We start from the raw sequence: 18,667 nt of genomic DNA, 5'->3' as shown, positions 1-18,667 counted from the left end.
ATTTTTTAATAGAACAGAAGGATAAGTAATTTAGAGAGATTTGCACCCAGTGTGTTTCAACTTAATTAGGCTCCAGGGTTTTTTGTGTTCAGATGAAAAGCTAAATTTGCAGCATTTGTGGGAGAACAGTACAAAAGTAGATGGTACTGTTTGGAGCTAAAAGTCACATGGATATATTTAATAGCAAGCACACTCTTTCAAGGGATAAAATAGCATGCTATCTTGAATTGAAGGGATGTTAAAGGTCAAAGGTTTTCCATTTTGTAAAGGATTAATTTGTGCTCGGCTATTCCAAACTGTGGGGTATTTTTCTCCTCCTCATTATATTTCATACAGTTTTCTCCTCTTTTCCTCCCAATTATGCTCATCTCACGCTCAGCTACCTGCAGCTCATAATCCAACCTCATTATCATTTACAACAACTTTACCATCCTCTAAATCATTGAGGCTTCGTTCAGCAGTCTTCTGGATTTATCTTCATTTAACTCAGCCATACAATCCGGTCATGCATTTACCACATAGTCATAACGTGTGGTGGACTCAGAAAATATCTCTGCCACTTGTAACTCTGTTTCATTCTGCTATTATTTTGTATGTGCCAGATTAATGCTTTCACCCACCTCATCATCAGATTCCATCTAATCTACCACCTAACCAGTTAGGCCAACCATTTGAATGCATATCTACAGCCACCCGCCACCCTTTCCTACGCTTTCAACCTTGGCAAATTTGATTTCCCACATTACCACCGAACTAAAATCCTGATCACCTCAATTCAACTGACCCTGCAAATCACTGTAATCACACAATCCAAAAGCAATTATTTGGTACTTTTTATCACCTGCTTTTTTATCTGAGAAATGACAAGACCTAACTCCTCTAGAGTGATCATACCACCTTTCTATCCCTTATTGTCACTAGCACCCCCACAAAAAGGGCAACCTATACCATCTGAAATGACTGCATGCTTTTTTAAGAACTTCCCGATGGACACTCCTTAGCAAACATTAACCTCACTGCCTTGTACATCCTCCTTTCACCATTTACGGTGCCAAATTCTGTCAAAATCAGCTCAAGGATAAGAGAACTCCCATAAATTTAGAATTATTAAGTGATCACAGAGTTCTCATGTTGTTCAACATTGGAGGTCATGCCCAGTGGTTGAATATGGTGGAAACATATGCATACAAGGCATCGCTAAACATCACACTCAAGCTCACTATAATATGGGTGCGGCCAAAAGGCAGTAACCAGTAGTGGTTGTGAGCCTGTATTATGGGTGTACCTTACCCTAGTATATGCTGGCACAACAAGGGCCTGGTATTGGACCCATGGCCATGTCCTATGCTGACCAGTTCTGGTTGGCATGGCCTAAGGAGATGCCTATTTTGAACTAGTGGGGAATCCGGATTTGTAGTATTTATTAACACTCTCCTTCATATTCCAATATCTGAATACCTGGACTTTTCTCCAGAAAACAGACTTATAGCAGTAACCACATGTTATCCTGATGACTCACTAATAGTGTACTAATTAAAAGCACGGAGACTGAAAGAGGCTACCAGGCACCACTATCCAGGCTCCAGCAAAGCAATCTTATAAGGTCTTGTGCTGGATTATCAGGTATTCACTGATATCATTAGGCTGCTCAGCTGCAATATTACTTGTAAAATATTCTAGCCCTAGGCCTTGAGAAGTTCTTTAACTTCAGCAGGTTGTGGAGTAGTGTTTTTCAACACTCTTAGTCAAAACAAAATACTACATTCAATAAAAATAATGTTTTTTGTCAGTGTTTGTAGTGACGTTTTGAAAAGACTGGAAAAACATTGGTTTTTGATTTGTATCATCAACTAAGGTACAACAATATTAAATATATATTATTAGGAGTCACAACAAATTTGAACTTCGGTGCATTTCTTTTAAAATGTGGTTCTAAAAAACAACTGTGACTGTATGTTTGACCACCCCCTTGTTTATGAAGAAGAAGAAGAATCTTTTTTTCTGCCGAAACGGCCATAAATGCACAGATGAAAAAATACAGTACAAGCCATTAGAGAAAAAGAGACGAGCATTACAGTATAAAAAACGGGCAGTTATTCTGGTTAAAACAGCATTACAGTACAAACAGCGCTCCATTTCCCCCCCATACTTCATCAGTGGATCAGAAAGCACATCTAAAATTATGTAATTTACTAAAAGTGCATGTGCAATACATAGGGGACGCGGGGCCTACCGATGATGAGTCAGATTCAATAAAGTGCATATGCATTATGTAAACAGCCAAAGGTTGGTAAAGTGCTCCAGTATCATAGAAAAGGGAAAAAAAACATTCATAGTACATAGTTCAGATATCCCCTCTTGTGTTCCTAAGGCGCATCGCTACTCTTAGAAAGTTTACAATACAGTGCAATGTTAAAATATATGCAGAAAGTTTCAGGTACAGTAAAGCTACCTTAGCCTGTCTAAAACCAGCCTTTTTTTAAACTCTTTGTAAAAAATGTTTCCTTGGGAGCATATAATACGGGCATAACAGCACGAAGTGAAGGGTGTCCTGCGGAGATCGAAGATCGCAGCCGCAGGGACCCTTCTGCTCCACCGTTTTAGTAAAACCTGCAGGCACCGCTAGGCTGTGATGTATGGAGTTCAACCTGAAGCGTGTCATACGGAACCTATCCTGGGCACTGTGGATGAAATACAGGTAAGGTTCAATGCCCGGGCAGGATTTCGTCAGTATGTGGCTTCTCACTGCGGGTTTTGTTATCTCTTGGTCTTCCCTGATCGAACCCAGTAAATTCAAAAACTCCCCTTTAACAATGGTCTTATCCTTTGCCAAGATTTTAGTAGGGTGAGTAAAAAGTTCCAGGTGACCCGTTGCCTTAAGAGAATCTCTAACATATTTGAGCCATGGGAAATTCATCCCTTTGTCCCGTGCCAGGCAGTCCTGAATGATATCTCTAGTCAGGGCCGCCTCTGGGTTTGACCAGATCTTAATCCAACAGCTAACCGGTTTTAGTTTTATCCTGTCCTCGATGTGGGAAACACCCAGCTCTTCATGTACAATGAAGCCCGGGGTACTTTGTGGCACTTTCAACAGTCTTCTTAAACGTTTATTCTCTTCAGTATGGAGCGACTTTGTGTCCACAAAGCCCCAGACCTCACTGCCGTAGAGAACTTATTGAATTGTAAAGAATCAGGATCTGGTCAGGAGCCCAATGGCCCAGCCTATGTGCGTGATTCATAACTGCCCCCATGCTTCTGGTTAGTGAACAACATTTATCCTCCAGCAAAGGTTTAAAATTAAGCCTGGAGTCAACCAATAACCCTAGGTATGAGAAGGACTGAACTTTTTCAATACAGTGTGCTCCAATCGTGTATTTATATTTCTTTTGGGGCGCCTTCCCTACCTCCATTATGTAGGATTTGGCTAGGTTTGCTGACAAATCCAGGCTCTCCATGAAGTGGATAAAACCGTCTAACAAAGTTTGTAGGCCATGCGGGGTTCGGGCCAGAAGTACCGCATCATCTGCGTAGAGCAGAACCTGAACCTCCCTGTGGCCTATCTTACGTGAGTCCACTCCCAGCCCAGCCAGTGCTTTCTCTAAGCCGTTAATATAGAGAGTGAATAAAAAAGGTGCTAAAATACAGCCCTGTCTAACTCCCCTCGTACAGGGGAACTGATAGGTCAGACTGCCCTCCTCGTTGTACCTAACCTGGGCATGGGTGTTCATGTGTAGGGATCTCAGAATATTTACTAGGCCCTGATTCACTCCCAGTCCCTCCATAAGTTCCCACAGTTTGTTCCTGTTTACCCGATCGAATGCGGCTGTGAGGTCCATGAACCCCAGGTACACAGTTCCTTGGCTCGCTATCGTGTACTTGGCGGTCAGGAGATACAGGTTGAGAAATTGGTCCGTTGTAGACCGGCCGGCCCTGAAACCATATTGTGTGTCCGTTATGATCTTGTGTTCTTCTGACCAATATAATAGACGGTTAAGTATAACTCTGCCAAGAACTTTCACGGACACATCTATCAGGGAAATGGGCCTGAAACAGGACGGGCTCTCCCTGTTACCTTTTTTAAAGATTGGCACAATTATGGCTGTTGACCAAGATTCCGGCATGCCTGTGCACACTGCAGCGTTTATAACCCTAGTTAAAATCGGGGCCCACAACTCTGCATACGCTAAGAACAAGTCCGGGGGGGACACCATCTGGACCCGGCGCTTTATTTCTGGTCAATCCTTCTATGCCGGCCTTAATCTCATTAAGAGAGAAAATTGTGGGTTCCCCCCTTCCTGGCCCTTCATTGGTCACAAGGCAGTCTTCCTGGGTGCTAAGATTATATAGACCTTTAAAGTGCTCATGCCAGGTCTCCGCCAGGATGTGGTTTACAATCTTGGGTTTATCTCTGTCTTGGAAGCAAGGGTCATTTATGGTTTTCCAAAATGCCGTCATATTTTTAGTATCTACTGCTTCCCTCAGGTTCTCCCACGCCTGCTGTTGCATCAAAGATTTATGGCGCTTAACCACATCTTTGTATAACCCTAGACACGCCTTAACCCTGGTTTTATCCCTCGGGCAGGCTTTCAAAGCCAATTTCAGCTCTCTCAGAGCCTTGGAACAAGCCTTGTCAAACCACCCATGTTCCCTTGGTTCTTTTTTTCCGGACTTGACCCTGAGGAGTTTATCAATGTGCAGTGTTGCCCCTCTGTAGGCCTTAACCAGCTCGACCCCTGTCACTTCAAGATTCAGGCACCTCCCTATATGATGGTCTTTGTCTGCCATTAGTGCTTCATAGAAGGCATCGACGTCAATTTTGGACCATCTCAGGCTTCTACCCTGATCAGTCACCATTAGCTCCACTTTCAGACCTCTTTTATCGAGGGTATTGGTGGTGTTTGGGTCCCTCAAGACAATAACTAAGGGATTGTGGTCGCTAAATGCACTATATTGTATTTCGAACCCCAAAAGCTCCTGCTTCGTTATATGAGATACAAAAATAAAATCAATGACTGAATCACAGCCTCTTCCTTTAAAAGTTGGGTTTATCCGCCCTTCATCATCTCCATTTATTAAATCCATGGTGTGTTGGATGTCATGCCTTTCCAGCACCTTATTGAGCTCTTTTCCCTCTGCAGTGTGTTCTAAATGGGGGCCCTCTTCCAACGGATAGGAGTGCCAGACACCCCGTGTGTTTTTAACATTTCGGCAAAGGTGACAATTAAAATCACCTGCGAGCACCCATTCGTACTTGCATCCCTCTAGGCCAGTCTCTCCCTCCAGCCTTTTGCCCAATTCTCTAAAATTTATGAGTGGTGACCCTGGAACTTTAGCATTATAAAAGTTCACGAATAATGTGTTCTGGCCCCTCATACATAGTTTTAGCCCTTGTACAACATCAGAGTTCCAGCTCAAGTCTACCCATGTCCCTTTCAGTTTTAAATCTGCATAGATCATAAGCCCGCCCTTAGCTCTTCCTGACCGCCTTTTCCTTGCCGGGACAAAGAACATTTTAAAGCCTTCAAGAGCTAGCTGGTCTCTGTTCCATTCTCATGTCTCTTGTAAACATATGACCTGGAACTTTTTAATATAAGCCACCCATTCATAATTTTTTTAATTTTGCTGACAGCCCCGCTACGTTCCATGATAAAACTTTTATATGTGCCTTGGATCATGGTACTTGTGCTCGGCAATGTCTGACCGCCGCGGGTAGTCAAATGGGCTCCTATAGTCTGGCCTATGTCCTCTTTAGGACAGCTAACCATATCACTTTCCATGGGAACGGGTGTTTGTGTGTATTCTGGGGTTACTGGGAGGCCTCCACTAGAATATATGCGTGGAGCAATCCCTTCGGCGGGGACGTCGCGGCGGCGAGAGCTCCGTTCATGTCAATCAATGTCTTCTAAGCCCCGGCTATTTGCCAGAGGAGCGAAACGATTTTTTGTAAGAGACAAGGGCCCATTTCCAATCACCCCACTATACGTTTGCCTATCGACCTCTCTTCGGGAACTTGTTCAAGGGTCCCTATAAAAGAAACCCAGTGGTAACATTTGGATGAATGAGTCATTCTCCCCCCTGAGGCCACCCCGGGGATAGGCAAGGAGGTCCTGTACCAGCCCTGGTGATCTAAAATGTACGATCACTGTGTCTCCTTCAAAACACTTTCTGCTCCGGCCTATCCAGAACACCCTTCTTGCCATTAAAATTTGCCTATAGTGCTCCAGTTTAAAATGTGTGTTTTTACTTAACCAATGTGCTGCCTTGTTGATTAGTATCTGGGGTGTTTCATCACAAATTTTAGTAGAAGTAGGAACCCCTGTCAAAACTATTGTATAAGGGCTTGCGGCGGGAAGAAGATCCATAACAGGCAGGTTTGTCGTGCCCTTGACAAACTCGCTCCCTACTGGCTCATTCACTACAATTGCACCAGTCCCATCCCCCCTGGCCCCCTGAGCCCTCTTTCCTATTCCCCCTTGTTTATGGCTTATACTGACCCTGTGACTCTAACATAGTCCTTGCATTTCTGATTTGTGATCCTGGGTCTCAATATACTCTGCAAGTAACCAGATACTATTTTATTTTTACTAATTCTGACTTATCATTGATGATTTAGATCTTCTATGATAATACCTTGGAATCCTCTGTCATTTATCTTTTATCATCATGAGGTACTGAATCAATTAATTTGGCTGTTACTCCTTAATTGTTATTTATGTCTTTCACGGATATAGACTGTGATCCTTTATTCTTGCAGGCACCTGGCCCCCTATTCCTACAGTCTCTGATTCTTCATCTGACTGATCATGTCTGAAACGATATATGTATGCACTCTTTCTTTAAAAGATGATTTTGCACTACATCTATTTCATATGTATAGGAACGATATATGTACCCTCACCTGTCTGCAAAGATGTTGTTGCACTACACCGACATCATATATATTGAAATAGTTCACTGTGTACGCCCCCAAGGCCTGGTCCATGCTATAAACAACTAAGTAACTAGCACTAGTGGAAATATTGCTGCTTACCAGCCAGCCAGGATGATGAGTGGTGGTTGGGCCTTCGTTCCTTCCTGCATACTGGGTTTGAGTTTGGGCTCAATGGTTCTATGCCACCCTCATTCTTAGGTTCTGCCACTCACACTTAGCAGGTTATATATTCCTCACAATTAGTAGGCACTAACTCCTCCTACTAAAGAGGCTCTAATCCCCTTCCACAATGCCTTAACTGTCCCCAATCCAGCTTCCTCTTATATTACTCGTTGACTTTATGCTTGACTTTGACCATTTACAGCTCTCCGCTAAGTTTGGGCTACAGAAATGCCATATATATATATATATATATATATATATATATATATATATATATATATATATATATATATATATATATATATATATATATACATACTTTGCAGGTAGTACGCCCTTCAGACGTAGCAGACTCTTTGCCCAACACACATAGCATGTCATGGAGATTTTTATAGCATTCTATTGCTATTAATCTGCCCTAACAATGTTGATGCCCCTGCCATATAGTACAGTAGGTACTCTGTCCCTCTCATTTAGCACCACTCCCAAGAGGATGACACTTAACATGAGATGAGAGTTGATTAGTCAGTTGTTTATGCGTACAAATCGTGAATTTCTTGCATGGGTAAAGGAGTGGAAGTATAAGGGGAAAGCTGTAGAGTTAAAGGACTGCATAAATCAACTTTTATATTAGGAATGACAGGCCATCTGTTTTAAACACAGAAGCATTTATGGAATGTGACATCGCAATAGACCTACCTGCAGTCGTCTCCTCCTGTACTTATCACATACTTGTCATCATGTGAAAAGCGCACGTTGGTCACATGCGCCGAATGCCCAAAGTAACGCTTGTGCTTGGCCTGAAAAAAGACAAGGATTACAGATAAACATCATGTATGAAAGAATAAATGTCCACCAATCTACACGACTCATGCTTCAACATTTGTGACAAACCACTTTTCAAAAGGAATGATGTTGGCAGTGCTTCATTTGAGGTTGTTGTTTCCGGTGCTCAGCACCGGCACATAATTGTCAACACCAGCGCTTGTGACTGTCTGCCACAAGGTGGCGCTGTCGGAGTAATTTAGAGATGGGTCCCAACATCAGTTAAATATTAATTTAATATACATTAAAAATTACTATTAATTGTCAACCAAGCCATTCTTATAGCTTTGGGGACATGAAATAGCCTGAATTGTCACACTTGTAGGAGTGTGATGGTTAGTAGTTGTGTTGTTATCGTGGACGTGATAAATGCGAGGTTCAGAGACGGATGGTTAGGAGCGGGTCCCGTGGAGAAGCTTTAGAGGTGAAGCGCAAAGATATTTCAAGTATACCCCCAAAAATCGATAATACGATAAGTGTGACGAGTCACTTCGTTGCGGCTCAATAGTGATTTGAAAGATAACTATTAAAAGTCATCTATTTGAAAGAAATACAAAAAATATAACGGTTCTATGGTGGAACAACAGAAAGAATCTTATTACGTGCTAAGATAAAAAAGGAAAAAGGGAGGACTCCCATTTATCCCAAAAGATTGTTGGTGGAAAAGAGGTTGAACTTTATGAAATTACACGTTCTGATGCCCTAGTCCTGATGAGGCCTTAAAATTATTTGGCTGAAACGCGTCGACATTGATTTTGAAGACACTCGCCTGATTGTGTTTTGTTTTTGGAGTAAATAGAAAAAAGCACTCGAAATAAGTTGGAGGTTGTAACAACAAAATCTCAAAGTGTCTCTGAAAGAGTGATCTTCGATATATAGGAATGCTGTAGTAAAATAAGTTATAGGCATCCTGTTTGAAATATAGGGCTTTTGTTGATATGTATATGTTCAGTTGCTTTATTGTATGTAAGTATTGTAAATATTGTAAATGTTTGTATATATATATCTAAAAAAAAGATTTCTATAAAAATTGTGAAGAAAAAGCGAAGTATAAAATAAATATACTTTTAAAAAGTTGAAAATTTTCTTGGGAATTGCCGTTGACGTGCACATAGAATATAGCAACAAAGGTTGTTTTGGAGAAAGAATATTACTCAAGGAAAGAGATAATTTATCTATCTTTTTACCAAGATTTATGTTACATTATTGGTCCCTAGGCATTATTCTCTTGTATTATTGTTTATATACCCAGATGCCGGAGGGTTGTTGATTTGGGTTCCCCCCCTGTTTTGAAGAGGTTATCATCATTGGTGGCATGGCAGAGACAATGTATGGTGCAAGCTGCAATGGCCTCCTGACGAGAGCCCTGGTACTTAAATTTTTTTTTAAACATTTTAAGCACAGGATGTTGGTGTTATACAGTTAGTTATTCTCAACATTAAGAGTGAGTTTGATGAGACAGTTCCAAGTCTTATACTAAGAACTAATTCTAAAGCATGCAATAAAAACTTACTTTACTGAAAACAGATACAGTTGATTTATTGTAGCTTTGTACTGCATTTTTTGTTTCACAGAGTAACGTATCTATTTCTTACTAAGAACTGGTTTTGGCTGGTTGTCTGTCACTGTATTAAGGTCAACAATATCGGCTTCCAAAAATATTGTATTCACTACCTAGTCTACCACCATGATGTCAACTCTACATCAACTTACTCTGATGATATAATGATAGTCGATATAGTGGATATGAAATATTTGTCATTTGATAAATATCATGCGCTATAGTGACCCACAACGTTCTTGCTGTACACTGTGGACTTATCGCATAATATCCTAATAATAGCTCAAATGATTCTACATTTGAGCTATGATTAGGGTATGTTGTGGTAAGGACCTAGTGATATCTTAATGTTAGACTTCAAGATATCCTAAGCTAGGCAAAGATACAACAATAGACATTCACGGCAGATTAGGGTTCCACACTGCTCCAGTAGGCCAATCTCCCTGGACAATGCAACCCTAGAGGCCCTTTGGATCTCAGTAGGCTTAAAGACTGACCCTACGTGATGGCTGTATGAGGACAAGCAGGGATGCTGAGTTGTGAAGCTGGATACCAGGGAGAATAAAAAAAGGAGTCCAATGTAACAACCAGAATACAATACTCCTTGACAGTTCTGAAGGCAAAGCTAGAACTGAAATTAAACACCTTTGAGAGACAGAGGTGTAATGCTCACAGACTACACAACTGTCCCTTGGAGAGCAGAAAGAGGCATGATTTTGAGAAGCTGAACAACCTGCCTTTGGGTCATTTTTGAATGCTTAGCTATTTCTCAAGCATGTCAGTTAAGCTAATACACAGTAAGCAGATGAAGATACAAAACACCTTGGATAAACTAATAAGCATTTCGATGTCAACTTACAAATTTTTCGCTGCACGGGAAGTCAAACAGTTTCACCAGCCCAAAATCATCTCCAGTAACTATGTTTAAACCAGCATGTGTCACACAAGCACAATTGACATCCGCTTTGTCTGCATTCCGTGGCCAAATTCCAAGAACTTCATCTCCCACAATGCTGTTCCAAAACATAATAATATTTTTTTATTTCCAACACATTAACGTAGACATTTTAACAACTAACACAGTTTTTCCTAGCGGAAAGAAAAGTATAAGAAAATCCACAACTTGATAAACCAAGGCCTACAGCACAATAATGCAACAACATCTTCATTGCGGAGACAAGAAATCCACTTGCCCCGTTAATACATTTTGTAATTTTGTTCAAGCTCCTCAATGACTGGTCCCTAAGATTCCTTGGCCCACTCACCAGACCTTCTGTTGTGTCTCTGTGGGGTGGGGCTTCAAGGGATGTGATGGTGTTCGTCTGGCATTTTGGAACGTTTTAGTGATGCTATCTTTTGCATGCATGCATGGTCACCTGAATTGCTCCACTGAGTCTTGTTGAAGAAACACAGGACTTTGTAACAGTGAGTTGAGTTGTATTGGTATGGTAGCTGTGAAGAGCCACTAATGCACACTTAGGCGAGTGACAGCAGTGGTCAGTTTGGGCACACTTTAGGCAAGTACCTGAGGGACACTGGGTCACCCCATTATATTTATGTATATTGGTGCAGGCGCATACCTGCAAGGGTTTTCCTTACATTAAAATGTTCTGAGAGATAGACTAGCAACAGGCAGATTTTGTCAGGGTGATCCTTTTGGGTACACTTTGGCAGCTTGGCGGATCTTCCGCTTCAGTACTGATGTCATGTTTAGAGATGGAAGAACATTGGTCACACCGTTGTAAGTCTGGAGTCTACAACTCTTGGCCATGGTGGCTGTAAGCTACTCCTGCATAACTGACTCACTCATTCCCTCTTCTCTCAGACAGGTCACTTTCAGGCATTTTAGGGCAGGGAGACAGTTCCTCGTTCAGATTGGACTCCAGGTGATATCCCCTCTCCTCTAAGAAGGTGGCTGTCTTGCAGACACCAGCCCTGGTTGTGCAGTCGTCCTATGACACACCCAGTCCTTGGTCAGAGAGAACTTAGAACTGGAACAATAAGAGGCCAACAGCTCTCACTTTTATAGAGCTGCAGCAGACAGGAGATATGCATTCTCTATCTGCACTTTCAGAACGAGTTTGGGTAGGTTCTCCTTTCATGTGCCCTACTCAGGCTGGTTTCCAGACTCCGCCTTTGCCTGAAGTGATGCTCCTCACTTCAAACAAATGCTGAAGCACCCACAAAGGGGCACAAAGAGGTGTGAGCATTTCCCACCTGGCCATCAACAGCCACACTGAACGTGAGCAGGAAGAGAGACAAAAGTGTGGCCTCTTCTAAAGGACCATTTACACAATGAACAACAGAGATGGCATGCCCAACATTCATCAAATGACTGTACTCAGGAAAACGAATCAACAGCTCTTTGTAGCAAAAGGACCTTATTAAATTAGCGAGGGAAAGCCTGTCTCCGCTTCCTCACTTTAGCGTGTAGGTCCCCTCCCTTCAGTCTCAGTAATGTCAGCAATGCACTTCCACTGCCTGGAAAGGTAGCCTGACCTCAAGCTCGAGCACATAAGGAGGTCAATGGTTTTCAAAATGGAACCTATAGGCTTCCTTCACTCTGTCTGACTCAGACACACACATAGCATGTATCACACAGACTACACAAATACAAAGAGGAACACATTCCTTGGACTGTTAGTGCAAGAATCTGGATCTAGTTGTAGTTGTAGCAGCAGAATTTTAGACAACTGAGCCTGTGACAAAGATAAAAAGGTCTGTTCACACCTACATGACCACTAAAGCACAGTATGCTACCACCACCATTTTAAGTGCAAGTACTCATGGCAGGGACGGTAGTCTGCTGTCATTAAAGAGAGCGCATTTGGTTTGCCTCTCAATATCCAGGATGGATACAGGACTGTGCTTGTGCAAAGGGACAGTGTGGCTAAGGCCAAAATACCAAACACCAGGATCCAAAATACTCACAGCTGGGCACTCCAACTAGTAAACACGGATGTACACCATGCAGGGGACATTCCTGTCTCAATATGTCCTTACATATTGAAACCTAAATGTACTTAGGAAAGGTAAAGTCCCCTCACACACTCAGCAGCATTGGAGTATTTCATCCAGTTCCCTCCTTCATTTAGTGGATAGATGAAAGGAAATATGTAAATACACAATTTGAATTGGTTCATGCTCACCGATCCAGACACAAACACTGTGGGGGTCAGAATTAATAAAGGAACTGTGAACAAGTTCAAGTCTACATTATTCCTGACACTCCATGACCTCCCTCACTCATGGCTCCATAAAAACCTCAAAACACCCAGGGGGATATTCACTAGGAGCGAAAGCCGAGTTATCGGCACTTTATCGCAGCCAAAGTTGCGATAAATCGATCGCCCCATTTACAAGCTGGTGTTAACAGCCCACAGCACCAGTTTACCCGCGATAACAACCGCAAAAAACATCGCCACAGAAGACCCCCGCAGCCACCACTAATGAGATGCAGAGTAGGCGTCCCCGTGCCCAAAGCCCCGACAACACCACTCCACAACATTCACGATGACCAGCCAGAACTGCTATAAGAACACAAAACAGGCGATAAGGTTCGTTAGCAGCAGGAAACTAACACCTGCTCTGACCTGGTGCAAAGTCAGACCACAGCCTGCACCACAAAAGGGAGCACAGCCCACAGCCACATCGGAAGGGCAACAGATGCCATGGAGCCACCGGTAATGCGGACCGGACACCCAAGAGGGCCACAACACCCACCACGCCAGAACCCCAACACCCACCCGGAACACCCCCCCCCCCCCCCCCCCTTGACCACCATACAGGCAGCACAGACAAACACAGCTGACCCCCCAGGAAACCCACCAGCCACACAGATCCAACACCTGACAATGTCATTGCCCACCACAGGCTCAAAAGGACAACCATCGTACGCATCCTGACCAACAACGCCCAACAGGCCGACGGCACCAACACAGCGGACAACCAACATCCCACCCCACACAAAGCTGCTGGCTGTGCTGCAACTTTTGACCCCTGGTACCCCCCAACCAACACCCGCCACAGTCAGAGGAGACACACAGCCAGACACATCCAAGTCCCTCACACCTGACCTGGACATCACCATCAGCCTGTTACCCCAGTTCCTATACGTCCAACACAATGCGCAGGATCTGCTGGACACCAAGCGTAGCCCATACGCCATAGCTGGATGCACGCACGTGTCGGGGGCAATCCACAGCACACGTCATAACTGTGCCCCCTGCCGACACAGCACACGATCACTGCAACAGAAAGCACACGTCTCACATCAATGTGCAGGCAACAACCGAACACCGTGGAACCTCCACTAATCTCGCCTCCAAATACCCAGCCACTGTGCACGATTCCTACATCCTCCGACAGTCCAGCAGCAACCAGCATCCCCAGGATGGCACCAAGGGAAATACACAGCCCCTTGGCAAGTTCCAAAGGAACACCCCACTCACCTCAACTCCACAACCATGCAACTCACAACTCTGGCAATGCACACATCACAAAATCAAAACCAACATGCAAAACAACATTCCCACACACCAGACAAGACAGAACAACTCACAATGGTAACCTGGGCAAGCCGTGAACATGAGCCATCAATGGCATGGTACCTCAACCACACACTAGCCGAATGTGGGGAGAGGTGGCAACCAGGCATGTGTGAAGGATGCAGGAGAAACATGACTGGGAAAGCACACAATGCCAAGAGTGGCGGAGATGTGCTGGACAGACCGCAGTATGCCGAACACACCCATATCCATGGCGACATACACCTCTGGTGTATGGAGTGTAGTGGAGAGTGGACGCAACCATGTCACACCGGCCAGTGGGGGAGTTCGCGGAAACGTTGCCTGTTATGTTCCCCCCCCCCCCCCAGTGTAAGCGGAGTGGGATGGCCCGGCATATGGCAGGCCAGCGTAGGGGTGTGAATAAAACGTACGTAGCCCTGGGCGTGGTCCTCTTCCGGAAAGCCCAATGTCTCTGCCAGGGCAGCGCCTCTCACCACACCATGAGGCTGACGCCGTCCTCGAGAGAGGAGTTTCCTGTGCGCCTGCCGTACCCCGGCCCGCCAGACCGAAACCCATCAGGCCCGCCCCAGTGCAGCCAGGCCACACTGATCACCTGCCGACACCAGCATGTGTCAAGGAGGGCCCACCACGTGCCTACGCAAGCTCCAAGCCCGAGGCCCGCGATCTTGGCAAACCATCACGGCCTCCACGACACAGGCCCGCTTTAGACCTTTCTCGTTGACGTACTCTACTGCAGTCTTCGGCCTACACTACGGTCAAGTAGGTCACTCATTTGGAACTGTGTCTTGATTACACCATGGCAGTGAACATTATTTAAGGCAGAGTCCATGTCACTATACTCCCTTCAATGTGCTGCCACCAAGTCTGTGCATAGCATTAGAACCACACGTGTCTGTGGGCCTACGCGGACTACTGCCCTCGGCCAACGCTGCACAAGAGTAGGCCACAGAATAGGAACTGAACATCGAATATTCAAAGGCAGAAACATATCATCGCACACAAGGCGAGGCGTAAGTGGACGACGCGTTGCAGTCAGGTGGGAATAGGATCATCGTTATGGAGGTGATCGAACACTACCGACAACTGTCCTGGTGTCACTAACTCTGTGCATCGCGAGCTAACGACAGGTGGGTGTGGGCCACTGCTGGCTGCTGCCTCCGGCCTACACTGCGGTCCAGTAGGTCACAGAGTCTTGATTTAGAGATGGCGTAGTTCATATCAGTGTACCGGCATCATCGCAGACTGCATTCCCTCTCAGCACCGGTGCCACTAAGTCGGTTCCCCGACATTCATGGACACTCTCTGGTCGTACATTTGTGGCTTCTGAGTCTATGGACTAGGAGCTAGTTCTCATCCTCATGTAGCTTATACCGAATTGGTGGTGAAAACGAGGTTGTCGCATTCCACTTCACCATTTGCTGCTTCCGGATAACATCAGACCTTCCGCATCATGCCCTGGAGGACACCTTCCTCTGTCCACCGCAAGACTCCGCCACATTCACCTTCGACATCGATGATGACCCGCTCACTGCGCGTGGACCTACCTCAGTGCACTGGAAGTCACCGTCCCGTGGCAGGGTGCCTGTGTCGGCCGCTGTGCATCCAGGGCCACTAACTCTGTGCATGTCAGGTCCGGGACCCCTCCTTCTGAGATATTGGATGGCCTCTGAGGCAATGGCCTTAGGGTCATCAACAGTGGCCCTGCGCTGTCCGCTGCCTCCGATCTCAACTGTGGTCCACCAGGGCTCACACACCAAATCGAGTCCTGACTTGCCCAGACGTCTCATCACCGCAGGAGGCACACGCCACCACCGGCAGACCACCACCAACCGCCATCTGCCAGAGTCGAAACGGTGGTCCTGACAGACTTACGGAGTTGCTCACACTTGTCGTGGATGCCATCATCAGACTGATACCCTGCTCGGCACTCCAGGTGCCACTGACTCAGTGCACCGCAAGCCATCGTCCGTTACTGATTAAGATTTGTGCTGTGGAGAGGTTGCGCAGCGATGTCACCACAAGCAGTGTGGGAGTCCTGGGACGTTGATGCGGAAGATGATGCAGGTGTAACACACCCCACTGCATCTGCATCAGGAATATCTGGAAGGGACACAATATGAGACTTTTTCTTCACATGGGCGCGCTCAGCTGTAGTGCCAAGACCTCAGTGCGCTGCAACTCACGGACACTTCTGTGTGCTCATTGTGTGCCCTCTGGACTTGCTCAGGCTACCTCCATGATGTTCCACAGCTGTCCCTGTGATGCTGATGTTGTCTGTTTCCATATTCATTGTGTTAACTGTTGTATTTTTTGCCAGCACCAACAACTTCCTGAGGGCTGGCTTGCACCCACCCCACACACATCCAGCACAGGCGTCACTGTACATGTGGCCCTGCCAATAAAGGGGCCGGGCGCAAGTGCCCGTAGCCAGTTCAACATCATGTCTGCGTGTGTCCCTGTGGTCTTGTTGTATGCATGGGGGCCCAGGGCCCTGCGACATTACCTTGTGCTGTGTACAGCGGATGCAGGCATGTCACCGCAGGCATCGGGTTTGAGCTTTGACATACAGCTTTGTCGTCACCCGCTCAATTCGTAAGGGGAGTGGCCTGGGCCATCGTACACAGGGCCAACGTGGGTGTGTGACTGATATGTGCGTGCCCCTGGGTGTGGTTGTGTACTATGAATGTGCATATGCATGTGTTCCCTATGGCAATGTGGGTCTCCTTTGTGAGGTGTAGGTGGTCCCTGAAGGGTAATTGACACCAACGTATGTGATCTAGTTCTCCTTCCATGGGTTCGGACCCCACCCACACCTGTTGGGCCACCTACTTTTGGCATGCTGACACATGGCATTGGGGTGCCATGTGTGGGTGGGTTAAGTGTTGTGAGCCAGCTGTGCTTGCGTGTGCTTCCTGCTGTGTGCTCTGTTGCAGGCTGTGTGTTCTCCTCTAAGTAGCTTGGCTGCCCGGGTCCTGGTGGTGGGTTGCGTGGGATGTCCATGGGCTGTTGTAGGGCGTCAGTGTCGAAGGTGTGGTGGTCCTCTCCAGTATCACAGATGTGTTGTCTTCTATGCTCTGCTGGAGGTGTTGTGTGCCCCTCTGCAATGTGAAGGGGAGATGCATGTTGACATTGTGTTGACATGTATGTTGGCGCATTGTTCTGGGTTACATGCAGACTGTATGACAATGTACATTGTGACTGTTTGGGATGTGCTGACTGCTGCTGCAGGACAGTATACATTGGGACTACATGACGGATGTGAGGTCATACGCGTACATTTCCATTTCACGGTTTCCTGCTCTGTCAGATGTAGTAGGCATGTTTCTGTGCATCTGCAGAGCCAGTATTTCCTCTGTTCTGCAGTGTCGGCTTTGCGCATTGGACCACATTGTCGTCAATGTGGGTGTGCTGTTCTTGCTATGTGTGTGTGCTGCAGTGTGCCAAGGGGATGAGGGACATGGTCCAGGGTAGTTGTGGGTGTGCGTGTGCTACACCTCGTTGTGTATGTGTGCCATTGTGCCCATCTCCCCCCGTCCCCCCAGTCCCTGGTCGTTACTCACCCTGTTGATGTTGTCCTCTCGAGCTGTGTCCGTACTCCCTACTCCTTGCACCATCTCCACACTGATGACTGTGGCCTCGGTTTCCTCCAGCTCCTCCTGTGGCGCAGGACTGCCACCTCTTGTCACCTTTGCAGCCTTCCTGTTGGCAGCGGGTTTGTGCCTAGTTTAGGTTGTCACATCATGCCAGCGCCTCTTGGCCTTCTCGGCACTCCGACTGCATTCCAGGTGGTCGACTTGTGGTTGCTGGTAGTGTTCTGTCTCCTCCGTGACGCTGATCTGGTTTTGCTGCGGACTACACCTATTCTTCCTCTCCCTCTTCTCCTCGGCCGTCCCCGTTGTTCCTTGCTGGTGGTCTGTGGGGGTTGTGGGGTTCATGTTGGCCTCTGCGCTGGGTCAGGGTGCATCCATGTTGCTACGTGCTTTGGCTTGTTTCTGGTGTTTTTGTTTCTGTGGTTTTATGGTACATTTTCCTGCCACACGTGTGGGATTTTGAAGCCTGTGGCAGGTTTTCGCTACTTTTTGTACTGCGATTGGCCTCATCGCATTATTTTTTGGGTTCGCGTTTTGCATTTTTGCGGCGTGGCGCTGACATTTGAATCGTTATCTGGTGACTATAGCAATCTATCGCCGTGTTGTGAATACTTGGTTGGCATGGCGAAATTTTCCCGCGATAGGCTGCGATGTTGAGAGTTGCGTTAGGCTACTCTTGCGGTAGTTATCACACGTTCTTGTGAATATACCCCCCAATCTTACGGCCAGGCTCGGTGTTATGCACCAAATTGTGGTGCCAAGGATTGTTTTGATAGCTTCACACAGCCCAATCACATCGAAATCCACTCCCTATGCCTCTCAACAGGACCTCAGAGTCTTAGATGGTTTTTCAGTTTTTTTTCTTCATAGGCTGCCATCTTGTCTGGTGCTTGTAGACTTCCAGCCTCTGTTTCTATCTCTCCCTTCAGGGCACCTCTTTACCTTTGGTTCACATGCCTCTGATTCAGCTGGCTGCCATCCATCTAACCAGTCCCAGATTACTTCTGCTGAGAGCTGAGAAGAATAGGAAGGTTGTGTCTTCAGACAAGACATTTAGGCGGACCAGGAA

At 45.9% G+C, this 18,667-nt stretch overlaps 1 protein-coding gene across 1 annotated transcript in view; it reads right to left on the bottom strand.

Annotated features, from left to right (window-relative positions):
• Positions 1-18,667, bottom strand: part of EML6 (EMAP like 6) — an 884,002-nt gene that overhangs the window by 14,870 nt on the left and 850,465 nt on the right. The window contains exons 39-40 of the mRNA XM_085612599.1: positions 10,339-10,492; positions 7,793-7,893 (exon numbers count right to left, since the gene is read on the bottom strand). Coding sequence (XP_085468725.1) covers positions 7,793-7,893; positions 10,339-10,492 — 255 coding nt within the window. The remainder of the gene's footprint in view (positions 1-7,792; positions 7,894-10,338; positions 10,493-18,667) is intronic.

This window comes from Triturus cristatus, chromosome 6 (assembly GCF_964204655.1).
Source record: "Triturus cristatus chromosome 6, aTriCri1.1, whole genome shotgun sequence".
In the NCBI taxonomy this organism is placed as follows: Eukaryota; Metazoa; Chordata; class Amphibia; order Caudata; family Salamandridae; genus Triturus; species Triturus cristatus.
Note: the sequence above shows the minus strand (reverse complement) of the source record. Positions and strands in the feature narration are given on the sequence as shown.